General features: G+C 37.3%; 1 protein-coding gene and 1 pseudogene across 1 annotated transcript in view; one reads left to right on the top strand and one right to left on the bottom strand.

The window, feature by feature from the left end:
- Nucleotides 1-23,361, bottom strand: part of CFAP43 (cilia and flagella associated protein 43) — a 136,255-nt gene that overhangs the window by 86,751 nt on the left and 26,143 nt on the right. The window contains exons 7-13 of the mRNA XM_008061089.2: nt 20,542-20,609; nt 18,658-18,789; nt 12,836-12,952; nt 11,804-11,884; nt 9,347-9,495; nt 7,370-7,473; nt 2,840-2,980 (exon numbers count right to left, since the gene is read on the bottom strand). Of these exons, the coding sequence (XP_008059280.1) occupies nt 2,840-2,980; nt 7,370-7,473; nt 9,347-9,495; nt 11,804-11,884; nt 12,836-12,952; nt 18,658-18,789; nt 20,542-20,609 (792 nt within the window). The remainder of the gene's footprint in view (nt 1-2,839; nt 2,981-7,369; nt 7,474-9,346; nt 9,496-11,803; nt 11,885-12,835; nt 12,953-18,657; nt 18,790-20,541; nt 20,610-23,361) is intronic.
- On the top strand, nt 3,876-4,578 carry LOC103263412 (annotated as a pseudogene).

Raw genomic sequence — 23,361 nt, 5'->3', positions numbered from 1 at the left:
CTTTCACTTTTCCAACATTGTTTTTTGGGACAATAACTCTTTTCATCATCGTTTGCTTAATAATCTTTACCTATGCTCTCACTTGATGTTTTATTAAATCCAAATAGCATTTGCTTAAGGTTCTGCCATTTCCTGCTCATGGCCTTAAAAATAAATAGGTAGAGACATCGCTACGGCCCCATCTCAGCAAAAAGTAGATACAAAAAAATGATCTTTGCCCCATTTCCCAGTATTATAAAAATATTTCCAAGGGCAGGAATAAAAAATGAAAGGTACCTATAAAAACCAAAAGAAACTTAGCTTATTCTTAGTCTTTTGGCCTCAGTGTAGCAATTAACAAATATTCTGACATTCTACTGAAGGACAAACAGCAGCCTATCCCATCCCCCCTAGGCAAATCTTCAGATACAAGATCTGGCACTCATTCCTTTTTGATACTGCCTTAATGTCCCGTACCTCTTATGGGCAGGGACATTCTAGCCAAATTCCAGGCGTCCATCACCTTTAATCCAAGTACAGCCCTTAACAACCCATCTCCCACAACCCATTTTTGGCCCTCCTAACTACTAACGATTCCCCAACTGGCTTACTTCCTCCTTTACCCCCTTCTATAATAAATCCTCAGATATGAGACATAAACTCCCCCTCCTTCTTGTCCCGACTCATCACCCATCCAAATCCAAATCCAAACAAACATCCTAGATTCAGTGCAAAAAAACTTGTAACTCTTGGCCCCTTTCCTTTCTTGGCTTAATTACCATCCTCCTTACTATATTACTTACTTGGTCAACACCTACAAATTGGTCATCCACGGCCAAAGCTTTGTTGGCTATTACATACCTCCTCATCATAACTAGCTTCATTCCTATTAAGTGTCTTTTATAAAAAGTCACCCCATAATAAAAAATATTGATTAATAAAAAAAAAAAGTCACCCCTTACAGCACTATGTTCATCAACCTAACCCTCCTTCCCTTATTAATTTTAACCCACCTCAGTGGTAAAATAACTCCACCCATCCTACCATTTCGCTGAAGATTCTTTGTAAAAGAGTCCTGGACTTCTAAGGACCACTCATATACCCAACATCTGGCCACAACGGACTGCCAGCCATATGGCTGCCAGTCTCAAGTTTCTATCCCCATCTCTCTTTCTCTTCCATGCCTAGTAAAAACAAAAAACAAAAAAAACCCTAAACATTCTCAATCATCTAAGTGATAAATTAAAATGGAGCTGCCAACAGCCAGACTCTTCTCCTTTCACCTGGTTACAACACCCTCTTGTCACCTGGCTGGCCCCACTCCTAGACCCTGTCATTCTAATTTGCGTTTTTTATTTAATAGCCCCATATATCTTTAAATTTCTCCAATAATGCTTAATTAAACTCTCAAATCAAAACCTCAACCTCCTATTACTCAATAGTTATCAACCTGTCCCAATAGAGGAGTCAACACCTTGTCCCTAAACATCACTTAACTTTTCTTTTAGATATGTTCTCTTCCAGGTTCTCTATTTACCTCCACAGTCTACTCCAAGACAGCTGGTTATTACCACCCTTGTGCCCACTGGAGGATTGGCCAGAACAAGTCACCATTCTACATTTACAAAAAACTTTCATGGAACTCTCGCCTTCAAAAATCTTCACCTTCAGTGCCTACCTCTGGACTCTATTCTGGCTGCTTCTGTGCCCTTGCCCCACCCCACCCTACAACGCCCACATCCAGCAGGAAGCAGCCAGAAGGAGTAACGATACCCCTCTCCCAAACAAACAGAAAAGGTGGGAATGAAGGGCACAGAGAACAGTCAGAAGGGCGTCCCCAAGATGGCGCTGCCATCCTAGACAACAAAGGCCCTAGGTTCTGGCTTCTTCACGCATGGTTCCCCTAGCACGTGTCCAATCATTTTCCATAATGTAGCTTTGTTGTACGTCCAATGGGCCTACAACACGACGTCTGCCCACCCTGCTCCCAGGCCGCTCCTCCAATAAAACCTAGCACTGCCCCTTCCGGCCGCTGTCAGGCTAATAAATACAGCCCTCTCCCTGTACAGCTCTAGCTCGCTCTCTCTCTCTCTCTCTCTCTCTCTCTCTCTCTCTCTCTCTCTCTCTCTCTCTCCCCCCCCCTTCTGTCTCTCCCTCCCCAACCCCGTGACCATAGACCCTTTCCCTTTTTCCCCTGTGGCTGCCACTTTAATAAATCTCTTGGTCTATAACGGGTGTGGAGTTGTCACTGGCGCCGAAGTCCTTTCAATAGCGAGTAAAATATATTTTGTAAGGCCCTGGTTAATTCTGTAAATTAACTTACAGACATAACATTAAAAGAAATTCATGATGGTATAGAGATTCTTAATTAGTTCATAGAAGTACTTTGATGTTTTCAGCTTTCTTCCACTCTATAATTATATATTTGTAAAATCACTACCCAGGTATATTTGTCATTAAAATAAAGAGTGTGTATTTTCTCATACCTTTTTATCCAGAAACCTTTCCGTATAATTTTATCAGTAAAGGTAACTATACTGTAATGTATCCAAATTTGACTATGTATATTTAAAGCTACAAAACAAGAGACTCACACAATGACAAATCAATTTGACACACATGTCAGTTGATCCCATCTCTTTTCTCTAGTAATAAAGCAGATTCATGTGAGTCACAAATCTAGAGGAAAGTGCACATTTCAAATTATTTAGCAGCCATATCAGTTCAGTGTTACTATGTAAAGATAAATAAAACATAGCCATTTCACCTCTTCACATGCTACAAGAAAAAGCAAAACAAAAAACTACAGCAATAACTTATCTGGGCCAAGGACAGAATTGGATGCTTATTTTTTCTTTACCTTGTAGTGATATGTTAGGCAGAGTAAACATTTCCAGTCTGCTTCTCCCTGTTTCTGGAAGTGGAGAGAGCACCATCACTTCCACTGTGTCTGTTTCCAAAAGAGACACTGTGGATATTTGTAAAATGTCTCTGCCCACCTCTGAAAGCAAACAGAAATCAAATCTACAAGTGGTCATTGAATGTTTAAAGAATCTTTTACCCTCCCAATTAAGATATTAAAACAGATCCAACTTCCCATAGAACCAGTGATTATAGTTTTTTAAATAAACATAGAAATTGAGTTTTTTGGCCTTAATGCTTGAACTTATATTTATCTTATCTAAGTTCCATTCTCTGGAAACCCACCTATATCAAAACATGGAAACTCATGAAATCACAGTATCAAGACAATAAGATACCAGATCCCTCCCCGATTCCTGTTTACCAACTCCTCTTCCTTACCCCTTCCTAATTCCCATTTTCTACCCTTCTGCCCACTATATAAACCCCTGACTTCAGTGGAACAGAGAGACAGATTTGAGACTAATCTCATGGTCTCCTTGACTTGTATCACCCAAGTAGAAAGTCTTCTTCCTTGGCAATACTTATTGTCTCAGTTATTGGCTTTCTGTGTCACCTTGACCAAATCCCTGCATTTCAGTAAGAATATCACATTATACACTTCACCTTAATGAAATCTTTAGATCCATGTTTATTACTGGACATTTAAAGAGATCTTTAAATGTAAGTGACAAGGATATTTTATTTTTACCAGATAGAGGATCCTCCTGATTAGATATCTGGACTGGTATATTCAAACCAGCCAAGTCTGGATCAGTTTTTTTCCAGCCAGGGTGGCCCCCAGAATACACCATCTCTACCCCTCTCACAGCACCTACATGTTCTGGCCCCCACATATCACTCCAGCCAGGTTACCCACTCCCAGTATTAAGTAAACTCAGGCAACAATAGTCTTTGTATCTGTGGTCAAGGGATTGCAGATGTAGTGGAAACACATTATGAGTTTGCTTCTCTAGAAAGCTAGCTAATCCAAGATGGCTGGTCTCCTGCCCCTGTTCCTCCTTCTCCCCACCTTCCTGAACATGGCTGTGCCCCGGATCAAGAAAATGCTTTCTTGTGGAGTGTGTACATCAACCATCCAGCCTCCTGGCTGACTACTCTGAAGTCAGCCACAGGCCCTACCACATTCAATACCATCTAATTTACATAGCTAGGTTTCCTGTTTGGCCCCATTAAGCATTTAGGTTTGCTTCCTCCAGCTGTGGTCACTGGTGCTAATACAGGCATCAGGAAGGAGACAGCCAAAGAGCTGGCTCAAAGAGGAGCTTGCATATACTTAGCTTGCTGAGATGTGCAGAAGGAGGAATTGGTGGCCATAGAGATCCAGCCCATGACAGGGAACCAGCAGGTGCTGGTACAGAAACTGGACCTGTCTGATACAAAGTCTACTTGAGACTTTTCTTGGGGGTTCTTAGCAGAGGCAAAGCACCTCCACATTTGGATCAATAATGCAGGAGTGATGGTATGTCCCTATTCTAAGATGGCTTTGAAATGCACATGGGAGTCAACCACTTGGGTCATTTCCTCCTGACCCATCTGCTGCTAGAGAAACAAAAGGAATCAGCCCCATCGAGAGTGGTAAATCTGTCTTCCTCTGCAAGAGTGCCAGGCCTGCAGCCCATCACCTTGGATTCATTCCAGATTCACTCTTCCACTCTTTGTGGGACTGTGCTGTAGGTGCCTGATTTCTCAGGCCCTGATACCGGCCCTTCCCCCAGGTGGTCAGTAAACAACCTTCTCTTTTTTTTTTGAGTTGAAGTCTCACTCAGTCGCCCAGACTGGAGTGCAGTAGCCGCTCCCGGTCACAGCAGCCTTGCCTGCTGGGCTCCAGCAATCCTTCCGCCTCAGCCTTCCGAGTAGCCGGAATTACAGGCATGTGCTATCACGCCCGGCTGATTTTTTGATTTATTGTAGAGATGAGGTCTCGCTGCCCAGGCGGATCTCGAACCCGCAGGCTCAGGCAATCCACTCACCTCAGCCTCCCAAAGGCGCGGGATTACAGGCTGAGCCACCGAGCCCGGCTACAACCTTCTCTTTTACTTAGCAAGGAAGACCTGGGGCATCTGACCCCAACTCAACCTTAACATTGTCTTGAATCTCTCATTTTCTTGTTGTTTCCATCCTCCCCCTACATTTTCTGACAAGGAACAAAATGTAACCCTTTCTTGTCTGTGATTCCCCTGATCTCCTTCTCGACCATGCATTATCAAACACATCTTATTTTCTTGTGTCCCTTGTTCCTTCTATTCCGTCTTCAAAACTGTCTTCAAATAAGGACCTTCCTTCAACTCTGCTGCCCCACGAGTTACCATCTCACTCTTTTTTCTCCACTGCAAACTTCCTAAAATATATTTTTTCAATTTTTAACTTCATTTTCTTACCTCTATTCCCTCTTCAATCTCTTTGTCTGCATTTCAGAGAAGTGACTCCCTCTCAAGGATCACTTACTGATTGGCAAATACATGAGGGCCTCATCCCAGCCCTCACCCCACTTACACTTTTGTCAGAGCCTGCACCTTTATCAGGCTTCCCTCCTCAAACTCTTCCTGGAGAAGATGGCTCCTAGTTCTCTTATTTCTTTGACCCATCCTCAGTTTTCTTCACTGCCTCACCTTCCTCTCTCCTCAGCCTCAAATATAAAATGTGTATCAGAATTCTATTCCTGGCTGCTCTCATCCTACCCTCTGGCCAACCACATATGTTAAAAAATGGAATACTTAGGCAGAATAATTATCTACTCTGAAGTCAACCACAGGCTCTACTACATTCAATGCCATCTAATTCACATAGTTAGGTTACCTGTTTGGCCCCATTAAGCATTTAGGTTTGCTCTACTCTGTCTTCTTGAGCCATCTCATCACCTTCCAATGATTTCAAATTAGAATTCTATCTTAAGCCTAGAACTGCATATCTCTATTTCCAAACATATGTTGAATATCCCCAGATGGAGAACTTATTGGCTTCCAACCTACAGAGCTCATCAGCTCACTCTATCCCTCAACTGACAATACTTTCTTCTTAAATCAATGACAATGTCTACCATGAAGGCTAGAAATTTTGGAGTCATTATTGATCCCTCCCTTTCACATATAATTGAATACCAAGCCCAACCAATTCTATCACTCATAACTGCCTCTTTTCTCTTTCTGTGACTATTAAGTAGGCTTGTGAATTGTGAATAAGAGCCCACACTCTGAAGTTGGATTTACTAAGTTTGAGTATTGGTTCTGCCACTATCTATTATAGCTGCATGACCTTGAACAAGTACTTAACCTCACAGTACTTCATCTGTAAAATGGGGATAATAGTAGTATCTACTTCATAAAAGTTGTCAAAGAATTAAGTAAGTGGACCAACGGTTTAGAACATTTTCTATCACATGGTAAGTTATCCTTCAATAAATGTTGCCTGTTTTATGATTATGACTATTATTATCTCTTGCCTTGGCTAATATTACAGCTTTCTTACTCATCTTTTTTATTTCATTGTCTTGCCTCTCTACTTCATCCTCCACATTGGTGCCAAATTGGTCTCTAAAAACTATGGCAGTTAAATCATGCCAGTTCCATCTTGAAACCCCTGATGATGTCTTATTAACCACAGAACAAATTCCAGATTTCTTGGAATGATATTCAAGGTCCTTTATCATCTTTCAGACTTCATCGCCATGCTCATCTTCCAGTAATCTCTTCCATTTACCTGCTGCATCAAACTTTTTTTTTTTTTTTTTACCATTCCAAGCACTTTGGTCAGATTATTATTTGGAGTAGGAATACTACTATTCCCCTTGCTTGCACCTATGAAATAAGTCCACTACTTTAAACCTTGGAAAACTCTGCCCAATCCTCTACACTCCCTTACCTGTGCCCACCTTTACCTCCACTCCTTTCCTCACACCTGGCAGAATGTATAGCTTCTTCTGAGCCTATACGGTACTCTGCTTTTTCTTCCCCTACTAAATTGTCTTCTTGATATTTTTGTTCCCCACAAGGCCTAAGTTCAGCATTTTGCACCTAATAGTCACTCAATAATTTTTATAAATCAATGAATGAATTTAAAATGGGGGGAGAATATGCATATGTATTTCATACTTAAAGTCAGAAAGAAAAAAATTAGTTATTTGTTAAGTAGAGATCAAATATTATTTTAAAATATATTTCAGAGAAAAATCAACCCAACTTTTTCTTATACTAGCATGAGAAATGCTCAGCATTTCATTAATTAATTCAATAATTGATGCAAGAAAATTTATTTAGCATCAACTATGTACCAGATAACTGTAATACTCCAAATACATCAAAATATAATGTGGGAACTCTTTCAAACAATCTCAAACAGTTATTAAACATTTCTTTTAAAGAAAATATTCCATAAATAATTATTTTAATATAGTTTCATTTCTATAACCTTAAATTATTTGGAATAAAGTGATCAGTATTTTAAATTAATAACCATTCTAAGGTTGTACCTGTGAATCCAATAATCTGAAATGAGCTTGATGGGTTAGCATTGATAATAAAGACTTTTCCTTCTGATGTTCCAACTACCAGAAACATTCCTCGCTGGTCATAACTAGAAAAGAAGAAATATGGTTGTCAGAGCCTACTTCTTACACCAATTAGATGACTGATAAGTTTATTGAATGACTACAGAAGTACATTCAAAACCAGTCATTCTTATGGTTTGTGATTTTTAATATTCTCTGACCTCTAAAAACCAAGTGATTATATGTAGATGTAATAATTGTACTCAATTTATAAGTACTGTCAAGAAGATTCAGTAGAGATGAACAACTGTTTCATCATAAGTGAAATATGTTAGTAGAGTTTCAAGTGGAAATAGGAAATTCTCAATTTAGCAATGGGCAACATTTCATTGTCCTGTGTTTGGTATCTGGCAGGAGGAGGAGAAACATAGTGAAATTTCTACAACTTCATCAAACTGGAAAAAGTGGGAAGATGCAAATTAGAATAAGATAAAAGAATCTTAGAAAGAAGAGGCACCGAAAACTAAGGTACAGAAGAACAGGGAATTTATGGAGGGAGGCCATCCATCCTTCTCCACTGAGTTGTAGGCAGTGGAGCTGGACAGGATAGCACAGGTGGCAGAGCCAGCTCCTCTATGCACTAGCTCTGTCATCTTGGACAAATGCTTCTCTTTAAATCTCTGAACCTGAATTCCCTAATTTGTTTAATAGGTACAAGAAAAATGCCTTTCTGAATGGTATTTTAAGGATCATACTCAGTAAGCTACAATAACCTCAAGCTGTAAGCAGGGGACAAATGTCAGTTCTTATTAATACTGTTACAATAAATTTTAAAAAGAAAATAAAAATAGCAATCCGCCAGTCCAAATCTAATTTTTTTATATTGTCATCTTAAAAGTATTGCTTCAAAAGACTTGAAGCAATCTTAAAAGTATTGCTTCAAAAGACTTGAAATACCCATTCAAAAGACTTTAAATGTCCATCAATATTCTGTTTTTAAAAAAAGTTGGTATATTCATATAAAGGAATTCATAAAATGGAATGATGGCATATTCATATAGTGGCATTAAAGGAGAATAAGTATAATCTTAATGTGTGGATATAAAACATTCTCCAAGATATGCCATCAAGTAAAAAAAAATGTGATATTGAACATTGTATATCATTTTCTCCCTTTAAGACCAAAGGTAAGCTGGGCTCGGTGGCTCAGCCTGTAATCCCGCACCTTTGGGAGGCTGAGGTGAGTGGATTGCCTGAACCCGCGGGTTCGAGACCCGCCTGGGCACGCAAGACTTCATCTCTACAAGAAACCAAAAATATTAGCCGGGCGTGGTAGCGGCACGGCTACTCGGAAGGCTGAGGTGGAAGGATCGCCGGAGCCCAGCAGGTCGAGGCTGCGGTGGCCGGGAGCGGCCACTGCACTCCAGTCTGGGTGACAGTGAGACTCCAACTCAAAAAAAAACACCAAAAAACAAAAAACCAAAGGCAGTGACTCTGGAGCCCAACAGCCTGGGCTCAAACCCCAACATTTGCCATTTACTATCATATAATATTGAGCAAGTTATTTAAACTCCTTGTGTCTCATCTTCCGCATCTGTAAAATGGAGACAATAAGAGTGTTTACCTCATGGAGTTAACACAACAGAAATGCCTGGCACACTGTAAGCGCTTGATAAATATTTATACAAATAAAAGGAAGTACTCATCTTTTTACTTGTTTGTGAATAAAACGTCCCTGAAAAGAGACACAAGAAATTGGTACCAGACAGCCTTCAGGGAGGGAATTGGGTGTGTAGGGAACAAGGGTTAGAGACTTCACTACATATTCCTCTGTATTTTTGAATGTTGAAGTGAGTGAATGTATTAATATTCGAAACAAATAAAACAACATTAAAAGGAATGATGGCTTCTTAACAGAAGAGCCCGACACAGTTGCTCCCAGAAGTCGGAGGTACTTACACGAGGTGCTGCACGGACGATTCAGAGAGAAAAGCCTTGTGAACTATCTGAGGGGACTCCACATCATACACGCTGATGAAGTGGACAGAGCCATCCATGGTGCCCACAGCTGCGGAGAGGGAGGAGGGAGAACACGCCAGAACCGTCGCCTGTTTAAAATAAGCCCCAGATGCTTATTTTCACTGGGCCTGTTCCCTTACACACAAGAATGCTACAGTTTATTTGAAAAGCCTGTAGAACCAGAAGAGTAGCAAGTGTTGTTTGGTGGATTATTTCAAATTAGTTAATCAGTTGCATAAGAAGTCACAGGAATCTGGACATCTTATTCTTTTGTTCTAAAATTAGAATGATAAAAATATAGATAAATTTCTTAAACTTTAAATACTGGCTTCATTTCTATCTTTAAATGGCAATGAAATGGTTATGCCAATAATCTATCTAAGTGATTGTGAAATAATTAGACCAATAATAATGAAAAATAAGAAATTTAAAATAAATTACTAGCATCTTTTAAACATTTTTTTAAAATTGTTTTATTTATTTATTTATTTATTTATTTATTTATTTATTTATTTATTTATTTATAGCAGCAGGGTCTTACTCTGTCATCCAGGCTGGAGTGCAGCAGCATGGATGTTATTGTAGCCTCTGACTCCTGGCCTCAAGTGATCCTCCCACCTCAGCCTCCTGAGTAGCTAGGACTACAAGTGTGTGCCACCATGCCCAGCTAATTTTTAAAATATTTTTTAGAGATGAGATCTTGTTATGTTGTCCAGGTTGGTCTTGAACTCCTAGCCCCAAGTGATCCTCATGCCTCCAGCCTCCCGAGTCACTGGGCATACAGGTATGAGCCACTGTGCCTGGCTTTTAACATATTTTTATAAAATGTTAGTTATTGATCCCTAATACTGACCAATCAGAACAGCAACAGCTCACAGCTAGTGCTAGCCTGTCTATATAAGCACCAGGTTTCAACCCCAGAGACGGGCAACTCCTCCGGGTCCCCTCCCATTGTGGGAGCTTCTCTGTCCTCTCAGTAAATCCTGCTTTCTCCAAAAAAAAAAAGTTAGTTATTTTAAAAATCAGCATTCATCTACTAAATAATGGTGGTCTTCCAATGCTGTTATGACAAAGAAAGATTAAGAAAATAACTATATCACTGGACCATATATTCAGTCAACAAAAAAAGTATACATATTCCTGTGTATCTCACAATTATTTATACATAATGTGGTATCTAAGAGAATAAATTTACCTTTGTAGTAATTAAGAAGTCAGAATTATTTCTCTGTAATTACACTTTGTAGGTTGTTTTGAGTAAAATAATGGAACTTAAAACTAGAAACAAACTTGAGATCATCATTTTGTAAAATTGAAAATGCAAGACAACAAAGTGTAGCAATTTGCCCTAGGATCCCACATCTGGCGACAAACTTGAGGTGAGCACTCAGGTATCCATCTTAAATTAGAATGTACACAGTCTCCCAATTGAGTGGGCTTTTATTATACATATTTTTTAACTGAAAGCTTTTATGGGACATGTGTGTGTGTGTGTGTGTGTGTGTGTGTGTGTGTGTGTGTGTGTGTGTGAAGTGTGATTCCAAAATAACCAGTTGAAATTCTCATCTATTCCAGGTCAACAGCGTGCTAGTCTGAAAATGTACAGTAAGGGCCAGTAGGGTCTTCTGTAGCCTTTCAGGTGCCATGAAGGGAAACTGCTTGTGTCTTGGTCAGGGGTCTTGCCATTGTGCTGCTAGGCTGGGTTCCCCAAGAATCACTGATTAGAGGGTTCCCAGGCAACAAAGTCTGAGGCATAGGCAGGGAGATCTGGCTTCAGCATCACTGGATCTGTCTACTGATCAATTCTCCATAGGGCAATGGTGCCTATATCCCTCCTTGCCCAAGAGAAACAATGTAAGACCTGATTATATAGGCCTCCAAATAGGATGTTATACATTTGTATATCTGTCATCTGTAAAAGGTGATGTGATCAGATACACTAGTAATTAGTTTCGTAATTCCAATAGAAATGGATACATACAAGAATTTGTCACATAGATTATAGAATCTTTTCACATTTCACAGTCTTTTAGGTAAGAATTTTTATCTTTACTTTTGTCAGCATTTTATTTATCTCATTGAATTATGTATCTTTTGTAAGGTATGATGGTTAGTTTTTTATAATTGAGATTTTAATTTCATAAAGGAGAAGGATTTAAGCTTCTCTACCTATTACCAAGATTCATATCTCATCTAGAACTGTGTAATGCAGAAAATAATGTTACTTTTTTTAAAAAAAGCATTACCATTGTTTCTTGGTCCTAGATGCACAAGATAAAAATGCAATAAGGCTTCTGTAACAAATATTTCTACAGGCTGTTGGCATAGGAAAATGAAAAGGTAGATTGAATTCGAGTTTAACATTTTTTAAAAAATTCACTTATTGGATGCACTTACTGGAGTATTCAGATGAATCTTGCTTACACAAGCACAATCCTCCAACCACCAAGCACAAACTTCCCCTGATTGTGTGAGTGTCTGCAAAAGAAGGAAAAGCAAAACCAAATGAAAAATAAGACTCTTCTATGGAAGCATGTGCTACCTCCCTTTCTAGTATGTCAGTCTAATGATTTAGTACAAAATTTCATTTCACTTATATGAATTGCAAACAATTATTTTACAATTCCAACAGTATTTCTGAACAAATATTAACTGTTATATTTAATGCAATTAATACAGAGTAACTAATTAGGATTAGAAAAGTGAAATAAAGATTTTTCATGTGACATATTTCAAAGTTACTTAGAAATTTAGTGAGATTATTGTTTAACAAATAAACCTAGAAATATGAAATTATACATTATTCTTTTTCAAATTACTAGACTTCCTTTTATAGAGCAATTTTAGGATTACAAATTAAGCAGAAAGTACAGAGTTCCCTTTCCTTTCCACACATACAATTACCCTATTATCAACATCTTGCATTAGAGTGGTACATTAGTTACAACTGGTTAATCAATATTGATATATTATTATCGAGTTCTTAAACTGAATTCATATATTGTGCATGGCAACTATTTTATTTTCATCTTCAGATGGTACTCCTGCATCACTCTGAAAGGAGATAAATATGTACTAGTAGTTTACTGAGTAGTGGCTCATTAGCAATGAATGTGTTTAAATGCCTCGCTGGCAGAGTTTGGGTGGTGAATACAAAAAGGATGGCTCCTAGGATTTCAGTTGCTTTGACTGTTTTCAGAAGACAATGTTATGAAGTCACAATATGGTGATGCTATTCTAACTGAGGAGCAGATTTGATGATGGAAGTGGTTGGCATCTCTACCACAGTCCTCAAGGATACCCTCTGCCTCCTATTTGCTTGCTTTGCACATGAACTTTCAAAGTTACCCAATTGTATATGAGCCAGGATTTAAATCTTGAAACATCATATCTTTAAACCCTACTGTGACACAATGGAATATCTTTTACCATAAAGTGTTCGGTTCCAGGTGTGATAAAGTCAATTGCCTGAAATTTCCCATCAGAAGCATCTAGGACCTTATCTAAGGTTGGCTTCTCACCAAAAGTGTAGATATAAACAGATCCCTATAAAAACAAACAATAAAAGAGACATAATTTTTGTGTATATAGGTCAACAAATATTTATTAAATGCCTACTATAAGCAAGGTATTGTGTGGGAACAGGTGATATGAAATAATAGATCAACTTAATAAGGCTCTGATCTAGAGGAGCATAAAATCTTGATGCCTGATTTGTTTAGTGACTGATTCATTCATTCATTCACTCATTTATCATTTGAAAAAAATCATAAATAAGACTTTCATCTTCAATTTCAGGCGTTTTTTTTTAAATTACAAAACAAGTCCAGGTGCAGTGACTCATTACAGTGGCCTGTAATCCCAGCACTTTGGGAGGCTGAAGCAGGAGGATCACTTAGGCCCAGGAGCTCAAGACCCGAGCCTAAACAACATAGTGAGACCTCGTCTTTATAAAAAAAAATAATAATAACTGAGCATGGTGGTGTGTACCTGTAGTTCCAGCTACTTGGGAGGCTGAGGCAGGAGAATCACCTGAACCCAGGAGTTCAATGCTGTAGTGAGCTGTGATTTTACCACTGCACTCCAACCTGGGTGACAGAGTGAGATCCTGACTCAAAAAATATATATACATAAAATAATTTTCCTGATTTCAAAAATAATCTCTATTTATGTGGAAAATTGGAACCAGAAAAGTTGTTCAGATGAACAAAATCCTACCACATGCTAAACATAATGGAAAGGATACATTATAAATTTAAATAAGAAATTGCTGAGACCAGGCTCAGTGGCTCAGCCTGTAATCCCAGCACTTTGGGAGACCAAGGCAAGTGGATTGCCTGAGCCCGCAGGTTTGAGACCAGCCCAGGCAACTTGGTGAGACCTCGTCTCTACAATAAATAAAAAATTAACCAGGCGTGGTTGTGCGCGCCTGTAGTTACGACTTCTTGGAAGGCTGAAGCAGAGTGATCGCCAGAACCCGGTAAGTCGACGCAGGGTTAGCGGTGTGTATGCCGCTATACTCCAGCCTGGGCGACAGAGTGAGATTACAACTCAAAAAAAAAAAAAAAAAGGAAATTGTTGAGGTGTGGCTGGAGCTATCAACTCATGACTTTATCATTCTCAGTTCTTTGACAAGTACCTATGAGGCAGGGTAGTTAGCACAGCTTAGATAGATACATAAATTTCTTGCAGGCAGGCATAGTTTAGGTAATTAGAAAATCAGATGGTCAGGCATCTGGTTGGGCACCATGTTATCAGGCCATTACTCTCTACAACAATACCAACATTGACCAAGCACCGAAACTCAACCTCATAATGCAGGGCAGCTGATATACTTAGCTACAGAAATCATAAACAAGGCAATAAGGCAATTACCAGAGGCACTGAAAGATGGTATTTTCAGGAAGAAACTTAATCTGTAAAACGGTAACTTTTACCATTATCTCAAGATTTTCACAGGATGCAAGTAAGCTCAGAAGTAAACAATAAGAGTAGAAACGTTTAGTTTAAGAAGTAGGTTGCTTAATCATTACTAAGAAAATGTATAAAACACTCAGTAACACGAGGTCAATATATCTTTTCCCTCAAGTCACCCACGCTCTCTCTTGAGCGTGTCTTTTCTTTCCAACAAAATCTTGTCTTTAACTATACTTTGGACTCACCCTACACCACCTAATATCAGCCATAATATAAAATAGTCACTTGATCAGCAACAAGAAGTCTGCTTTAAACTGATCAGAGTCCTTTAAGTTTACTTGAGTTAAACATAAATATTTTTGTTCTTACTTATCTAAAGAAATACAATTCTGTAGAGTTCAAAATTTGGTAGATATTTACTAATTTCACCTTTCATTTATTTCTTCAACAAATATTGGGTGTATACACTGCACCAGTCAATACTCTGGATACTGGGGCTACAACAAAGTACAAGACAGAAAAACATTCCCTGCCCTCATAGAACTTACATTCTACTGGGGAATTCAGACAATAAATAATATAACCATATAAAATATATTATAAGTTGAATAGCAATAACTGTAAAATGAAAAAGAAAATAAAGCAGGAAAGGAGAATATCACATTGCAAAAGAAGGGGGTGACATTTTAAATCAAGTATTCAAGAAAGGCTACAGTGAGAAAGTCACTTTAGAAAAAAGATTTCAAGAAAATGAGGAAAGGATCCATATGGATTCTGTGGGAAGGGCATTCCAGACAGAGAAAACAGCCAGCACAAAGACTCTGATAGAGGAACGTGCCTAGCTTGTTCAAAATAACAGTATGATGGCCAGTGCAGCTGGAGCAGAGTGATTAAGAGTCAAGAGTGGTGGGAGATAAGGCAAGGGATGAAGATTGGAGGCTACATTATGAAGTGCCTTTTAAAACATATTAAGGATTTTGAATGACATAGGAAGTCACTAGAGGACTCTGAATAGGAGAGAAAATGCTTTGCTCATTTGGGTCACTTTGCTCACTTTGGGAACGCGTTATTTATTCTATCATGTACTGAGAAAAATGTATTAATATTCCCCACAGCTCTGTTTCTCTTTGTATTCTCTCATGTTTTGTTTTATATATTTGAGGATATGTTATTTGATATATATTTTTTCAATATTTGTATATTCTTGGTGAATTTAATATTTTATTATTCTGAAATAAACCCCCATTTATCTTTAGAATTTTTTTTACCTTGAAGTCTATTTTGTCTAATATTAATATATTTCCAAGGGCTTTCTTTTGGTTAACGTTTGCATGATATGTCTATATTTATCCTTTTACTTTTAATCTACCATACTTTATGTTTTAGATGTGTCACTTGCAGTACGTAGTTGGGTTTTGCTTTTCTTTTTCTTTTTTTTTTTTTTTTTTGTGTTGGAGTCTCACTGTGTCGCCCAGGCTGCAGTACAGTGTCATGCTCCTAGCCACCACAGCCTCGACCTGCTGGGCTTAGGTGATCCTTCCGCCTCAAGTCTTCCAAGTAGCCAGAACTACAGGCATGCTGCATTTCTTTTCTTAAGTTACGTAAGGCCATCTTTGCCTGCAGACTAGATCATTTATTCTGTTTTACTTTTACTGTAATTACTAATATATTTGATTTTAAACATAACAGTTTAATTTATGCTTTCCATTTATCTTACTTGTTTTGCATTTCTTTTTCTCTCTTTTGTAAATCTTGTATTGGGTTAATTTTTTTTAACATTTTACATTTCCCTACTATAGTTTAGAAATTTTATCTACTGTTTCTTTTCTTTTAGTGGTTACCTTAGAAGTTACAACACCTAATTTATCAATATCAAAAGTTACATAAAGCCTTTATTCTCTTCCTGGGTAATGTAAGAACCTTAAAACACTTTATTCTATATACTCCCTCTTACTTACATTATTTTTATTTATGATTTTAATTCAATGTTATTTTCAAACCTAATTTCACATTATTTTTGCTTGTTTTAGACATTCAATGTTTATTTACATTTCTCCACACATTACTACTACTCTTCATTCTTCTTGCATCACAAACCTTCTACCTGAAATCATTTTCCTTCTGCCCGAAGTAAAGTGATAATCAGTTGCTGACAAACTTTTAGCTTTGAAGTGTCTAAAATATATTTTTCATCCCCATACTGAGAAGATGCTTTTATTGAGTATAGAATTCCATGTGGTAATTGTTTTATTTCACTACATCAGGAGTCAGCAAACTTTTTCTATAAGAGGACTAATAGTAAATATGTTAGGCTTTGCAGGCCATTTGGTCATTACTACTTGACGCTGTAGTCACAACTACTTAACATTGTCGTTGTGGTGTGAAAGCAGCCATAGATAATACATAAATAAGTGGGTGTGACTGTGTTCCAATAAAACCTTATCTATCAAAAACAAGCAGCAGGCTGGTTTTGGCCCTTTGACGTGATCTGTCCTTCTCTGACTGCTTTAAAATTTTTCTCTTTGCTTTCAGTTTTCAACGATTTCACTTTGGCAAGTCTAAGTATGTATATCATTTTATGTACCCTGTTTGGGATTGACTGGACCTCTTGAATCAGTAAATTCATGTTTTTAACCAGTTCTTTAAATGTTGCCTCTACATAAAAAGACAGATAGTGCATGATCTCACTTATTTGTGGTATCTAAAAAAGTTAAATTCATAAAAGTGAAAACAAGAATGGTGATTACCAGGGACTGGGAAAGAGGGGGAATTGTGAAGACATTGGTTAAACATTTAATAACATTTCAGTTATTTAGAAAATATATTGGTACAACATGGTGACCATAGTTAATAACAATGTATTGTATACTTGAAAATTGCTGAGAGAATAGATTTTAAATGTTCTCACCACAAAAAAGTATGTAAGGTAATGCAAACATTAATTAGCTTGATTTAACCATTTCACAATATATAATATATTAAAACATCATGTTGTACACCATAAATACATGTAATTTTTGTTCACTAAAAAGTTAAAATGAACAACTTTAAATAAAAGTGTTCTGACATTCTAAAATTAAGCACTGTTTGTATTTTGATAGATAAAAACAGACAAATCAAAATAAAGAATTAAGCTATTAAAAAAAATAAAATAAATGTTGTTGCCTCTGCCACACTTTCTCCTCTCTGAAGCCCAATCAAACATATGTTAGATTTTTTTCATTGCATTATTCATGTCTCTTACCCTCCCTTCTGTATTTCCTACCCTTTTACTTTTCTAGACTACATTCTGGATAATTTCTTATCTATTTTCCAGCTGATTAATTTTCTCTTCGGCTGTATCCAATCTTTTGTCAGGCACGTTCATTTAATTTTTACTTTGTTAGTATGTTTTTCTTTTTAGAAGTTCTATTGAGTCTTTCCCTCTTCTGTTATCATATCTTTTTTTATAGTTTTCTGTTTTCCATAGATATTTTAAGTCTGTCATTTATTTATTAAAACATAGCATGTTTTTTTTAACTTCTTGTAATTACCAGAAACTGAAGTACTTCTATATTTAAATTTAAGCTTATTTTAGGCAGAAAATAATTAAACTTTACAATTCATCTAAAATTATTCCCTAACAATATAAACATCTGATAATCTTGACCTTTAAGGGTCACTTCATTAGGGGTCTTTCTAACATTATTATTGAAGTAATTTTTATCTTGCCATTGCAAGATCCTCCTTCTTTCTTTACTTACATAACCCATATTTTCCTTAGAGTACAACTCATAGCCCCAGTCTCAGTTCACATTTTAGTGGGTGCCTCCACCCAGCATCCAAAAGTAGGTATTTGACTTAGGCCTGGTCAATAAGAGTTTAGAATTCCACTGGCCATAGTGATTGGCCCAGGGATAGACAGTTGATCCAAGTCAGTCCAATGTTTATATTCAAAGACATTTTTTCCAGCTGTTATCTTTCCATCAAAAGGTCAGAAATATATATTGGAGGAGCAGGAGGCTCTTCTAACAGCATAAAGGGAGAGTATGCATGGAAATGGAGACAGTAGAGAGGAAACAGAGCCAAGAGATGCAGGAAAACAAGGACCAGTGGCATCATGGGAGCTCCTGGATTCAGATTCAGTCTTGTCTTTTCAGTTACATACACAAAAACAAATAAATATCTCTCTATTGTTTAGGAATTTTAAAATGGAGTATTTTTTTATTTGCAACCTAAAGAGTCTTGATTAATAGAGTATCACTATGCAGTACATGCTGCCCTTCCTTCCTGTCTCACAATGATAATAATAATATCTGAAAATTTCATATTAAAAAAATCATCATTCAACATACCTTGTCTGTTTGAATCAGCAACATTTTGTAACTGGGAGAAAACTTCAAATGTTCCACAGGACTTTCAATCTCAAGAAAAGTCTCAACTTTGTAATTTGCATCTTTAATAATAACAGAATACACAAAGCCATCCTAGAGACCAAAAACAATGCAGAAAATCAGTCTCAGTCAATGCACTTTCTTCATCAGACAAGCTAGGTCTTATTGACTTATTTATTTGGAATCATCTTCTATGTTTACATTATCTAGAATGCACTTTCATCTTTGTTTTGGCAACTTTTAACCATGTTCCTTGGTCAAGCTTCAATTTGTAAAAAAAATTTTTAAAGCTTCAATTTTATCTTTTTCAAGACACGTTTTAAAATCACCTAAAATTTTACTGATCTTTCCCTTCTTAAAGTTTCCCTAGCATCTCTCTTCTCATAACATTCTTCACTATATAGAAAGTGGGGCAAACGAGGCTGTTTGTCTGGCTTGTTGCATAGCAGTCTCCTTCCTTCAAAGGACGTTAGCTCTAATGTATATCCTTTAATCATTATTATGTGCATTTCTTATCTCCCTAAATGACACAATGGTAGAGAGTGTGCCCTTTGTAACCACTTTTCGAGTTCCTCACACAGTGAGGACATAGCAGGCATCCAATAAAAATGGGTTGGTTGATTGGTTTGTTATGAATAGATTTAGGTTAACTTAACTACACTTAAGAAGAATTTGAGTTATTTTTACAAAGTGAAGAGACTTTGGGCAAATTTATCCACCATTTTCTAGATTCCTCATTATAACTAAGAGTAGGCATTTATGAGATGATTGGGTTCAGATGCTTAGAGCATGGAGGGAAAAACTTGCAAGGTGGTTTCTCCAAGTCCATTATCATTCTCCATCCCTCATCAGAGCAAATGGTACAATCATTCCTTTAAAGCAGGTGAAATAACCATCAAGGGAAGTCTTGAGGAGGACAAGAGTCATAAAAGGGCACAAATGCAGACTAAATGTAGGAGGGAAGAGGCGGTAATCCACTGCAAGGCTGGGGAAAGGAATTGCAAGCTGAGTGTAGGTATATGAGCTCCAAATAGTTTCTCATGGGTAGAATTACATCTTTCACCCTGACATCACTGCCTATCTGCCCTCAGTGTCCTGGAGATGTGACAAATACAACCAACAAAGCTAACAGTGCACTCAGGATAGCTACTAACCTGAGTTGTTAGTATAGGTCAGTTCCCATCCTTAACTTTGATTACATTGATTGTAACAGAATAGAAAAACATGGTCTAACCCCTTTTCATACTTACTGAAACTGTGTGTTCTATTAAACGAGAGCAGACACTTTGGAGTTTGACACATCTGGGCTCAAGCCCTAGTTCTTCCACCTACTTACTGGTGAGTAAACATACAACTTGATTTCTTGTTGGTATATGGAAGATGTCAACAGTTTCTATTTGGTAAAGTTGTTATGAGGACCAATAAGATATACAAATAGAATTCTAATATAACAAAATAATACATGTAAGCTAAATGGCACTCACAAAGGTCTAAGTTGAAGCTCAGACAAAAGGTTCCAAATTCATACCTGACAACCTAATACAATAAGAATCTGGTTACAGATATTAGATGTTTTTTCATTGGGGGAGGGCAGTGGATTTCTAAATTCTGATTTTGTTTGTTGGCAATAAGGTAGGTATATGGTAGTTCATTATGCTTTTCCTTCCCTTTTGTATATGTTTAAAATTCTTTATAATAAATAATTTATAACAGCATCTAAAGAGGAAATAATTTTAATTAATAATCCAAAAGACCTGATATCCTCAAATATTGCTAATAATAGTAAAGGGCAGCAAATTAAAATTGTATATTTTCTAGAAAGCAATTAATTTTGAAATATATTACAATTCCAGAAGCAAGCACTCCATCCTTCTGATATACCAAGGTGACTGGACTGATAAGAGTTTTTTCTCCTTTTGGAAAAGAAAAACAAGGTAAAGTAGGTGACACATAATTAAAAGTACAATATAACAATGAATAATAAAAGATGCTTAGTAATGACAGTTGATGTAAATCATACGAGTTGTTTTAAGTTCTGTATCATCAAATCTATGTAACTAAAATAGAATTATGTAGCAAATTAATTTTTTTAGGAAAGTACTGTCAGAGGTTTTAAGATGCCAGGAAAAAAAAAACAAAACAATAAACCAAGTATATATTATCAAGCTTTATACTTAAGATATGTGAATTTTATGCTATATAAATTTATACCTCAATAAATAAATTATAGTGAACAAAAAGGAAGTGAAAAGAAAAACTAATTCCATAAGAACATTTGCTATTAATAAAATATCCTTGGGGGAAAATAACAAAAATAATTACCTTTTTATATAGATAAACCACAAGAATCACAAAATCAAACACTTGGTGGCATCCATTAAATTGTTTGTTTCAAACTATTTGTTTATTGCATTCTATGTGCCTGACATTCTGCTAGATGCTAAGAAGCACACTATCCTTTCCTTTGAACACTATTCACTTCCTTTTTTTCTGATCCAAGTATCACTAGAGTCCAAGTCCTTATGACTCCCGGCCTAGTCCGGGTGCCTGCTTCTGAGAGTCACCTACTTCTAGGATCTTTCTTTCTTGAACTGCGGCTGAATCTATCCATGCACAAGTCTAATTGGGCTATCCCCATTCAGGAGGTTTTATGTCCGCTGGATTAAGTACAAACACCTCAGCTGCAAACGAAAGGCCAGATATAGTATAGGTGCCTTCTACTACTTTTTGTAACACTTGAGGGTTCAGACAAATTGGACCACTTATTGTTTTTCAATATTCCCCATGCTTTCTTGTCCATACAAAAACCATTGCCAAAAATCACACCTACCTGGTTGGATGCAATGGCTCACACCTGTGATCTCAGCACTTTGGCAGGCTGAGGCAAGAGGATTGCTTGAGCCCAGGGGGATCAAGATCAGCTTCGGCAACATAGTGAGACCTTGTCTTTACAGATAATCAAAAAATTAGCCAGGCATGGTGGCATGCGCCTGTAATCCCAGCTACTAGGGATGCTGTGGTGGAAGGATCACTTAAGCCCACAAGGCTGAGGTTTCAGTGAGCCATGATCATGCCACTGAACTCCAGTCTGGGTGACAGAGAGACCCCGACTCAAAAAAAAAAAAAATCCACCTACTCACATCTCTGCCTGTGAACCCATCCTTCAAGGCCCAATTCAAGTGCCACTTTCAAAATGACTTATCTTGGACTGTTTCCTTCATCTAAATCCCCATAGCACTTTGTGAAGCTTTTTCTTAATAAAAATCATCTTAATCTACCTGGCTGTAGTTATTTGTCTACTTTTCTCATCCTCTCTAATGAAATCTAATCTCCTGAGAATGGGAATTATGAGACTATTTGTCACTATGTAGCCTCTAAGGCACCTTGCTTAGTGTTTTCTACATTGCAGAGACTTGATAAACATTTATTTGAAAGCATTTTTGATATACCATGACAATAATAGAAAACAGTATGCAGGAAGGAAATAGTGAACAATATAGATGACATATGATTAAGTCCTAAATTGTGTAAAATATATTAAAAATATGATAGTATTTTGGAAATGAGATTGTTTTATAATTAATTTTTCAAAAATGAATACAAGGGGAACCCGCCCTCTCCCCCTAAAAAACTGGAATTATCTTTTGGAGGGGAGATCCCTTGTAGTACAGACTTCCCCGGCTAGGTAAGTGTTCTAGGAACCCATTGGCACCAGTGTACCAGCTAGCACTGTTGTGAGAAATTGTGTTCGGCTTCAGTGATTTTTTTGTTGTTGTTGTTGAGATTCTTTTAATGCATTTGTCCATTTCATGATGGGTGATCGACACAAACAACCTACTCACACCATGCTGAATGTTCAGCAGTTTTTGACCAAAAATAGCATGACTCCCATGCCTCATTTTTCTTATTCATCCAGTCTCACCCGAGTGACTGTTTTTTGTTTCCCCAGATGAAAAAAGTTCCCAAAGGAAAATGTGTTGTTGATGTTGAAGAGGTGAAATGAAAAATGGCAGAAGCACTAAAAGGCATCAAAATTGATTAGTTTAAATTGGTTTTGAGCAGTGGAAAAAGCATCTTGATAGGTGTATTGCATCAAACAGAGAGAATTTTGAAGGTGACTGAAATTTAAATATGTAAGATAAATACACAATTTTTTATAAATAAATTCCAGATTTTTGGGGGTTCCCCCTCATAGGGCCAATTTGCTTTGTCACAATATCTAGAATTAGACTTTGGAGACAAAGAATGTACTAGACACAGTTCCTGACTTCAAAGAGTTCATGACTATTGGCAAAGATAGCTATGCACATGGGCGATTAGGATAGTACAGGTTAAGGCTCTAACAAAAAAGTATGACAGAATCCCAGTCAGGGGTACCTAATATTTAGGGCGAGGGTAGGGAAGGTTCCAAAAAGGAGGATAATTTCATCAAGTAGATAAAAGAAGGGAGTCCCAAACAAAGGCAATTAAAAATGCCAGTTGACAGAATTTGGAGACAGCATAGGCATGGTGAGAAATTTTGAGACTCTTGTAGGGGGAGCTGAAACTGAAAGACCAGAAAGAAGCTTACCTTTTAGAGAGCTACTGGGATGCTAGATTAGAGAGAGGAACCTGGAAAGTACAGCAAGAGTAAAGGGAAGAGGGAGAGGGGATGGGGCAGGAAAG

Source organism: Carlito syrichta, unplaced genomic scaffold (genome assembly GCF_000164805.1).
Source record: "Carlito syrichta isolate Samal-C Ts95f unplaced genomic scaffold, Tarsius_syrichta-2.0.1 Scaffold305070, whole genome shotgun sequence".
Classification (NCBI taxonomy): domain Eukaryota; kingdom Metazoa; phylum Chordata; class Mammalia; order Primates; family Tarsiidae; genus Carlito; species Carlito syrichta.
Note: the sequence above shows the minus strand (reverse complement) of the source record. Positions and strands in the feature narration are given on the sequence as shown.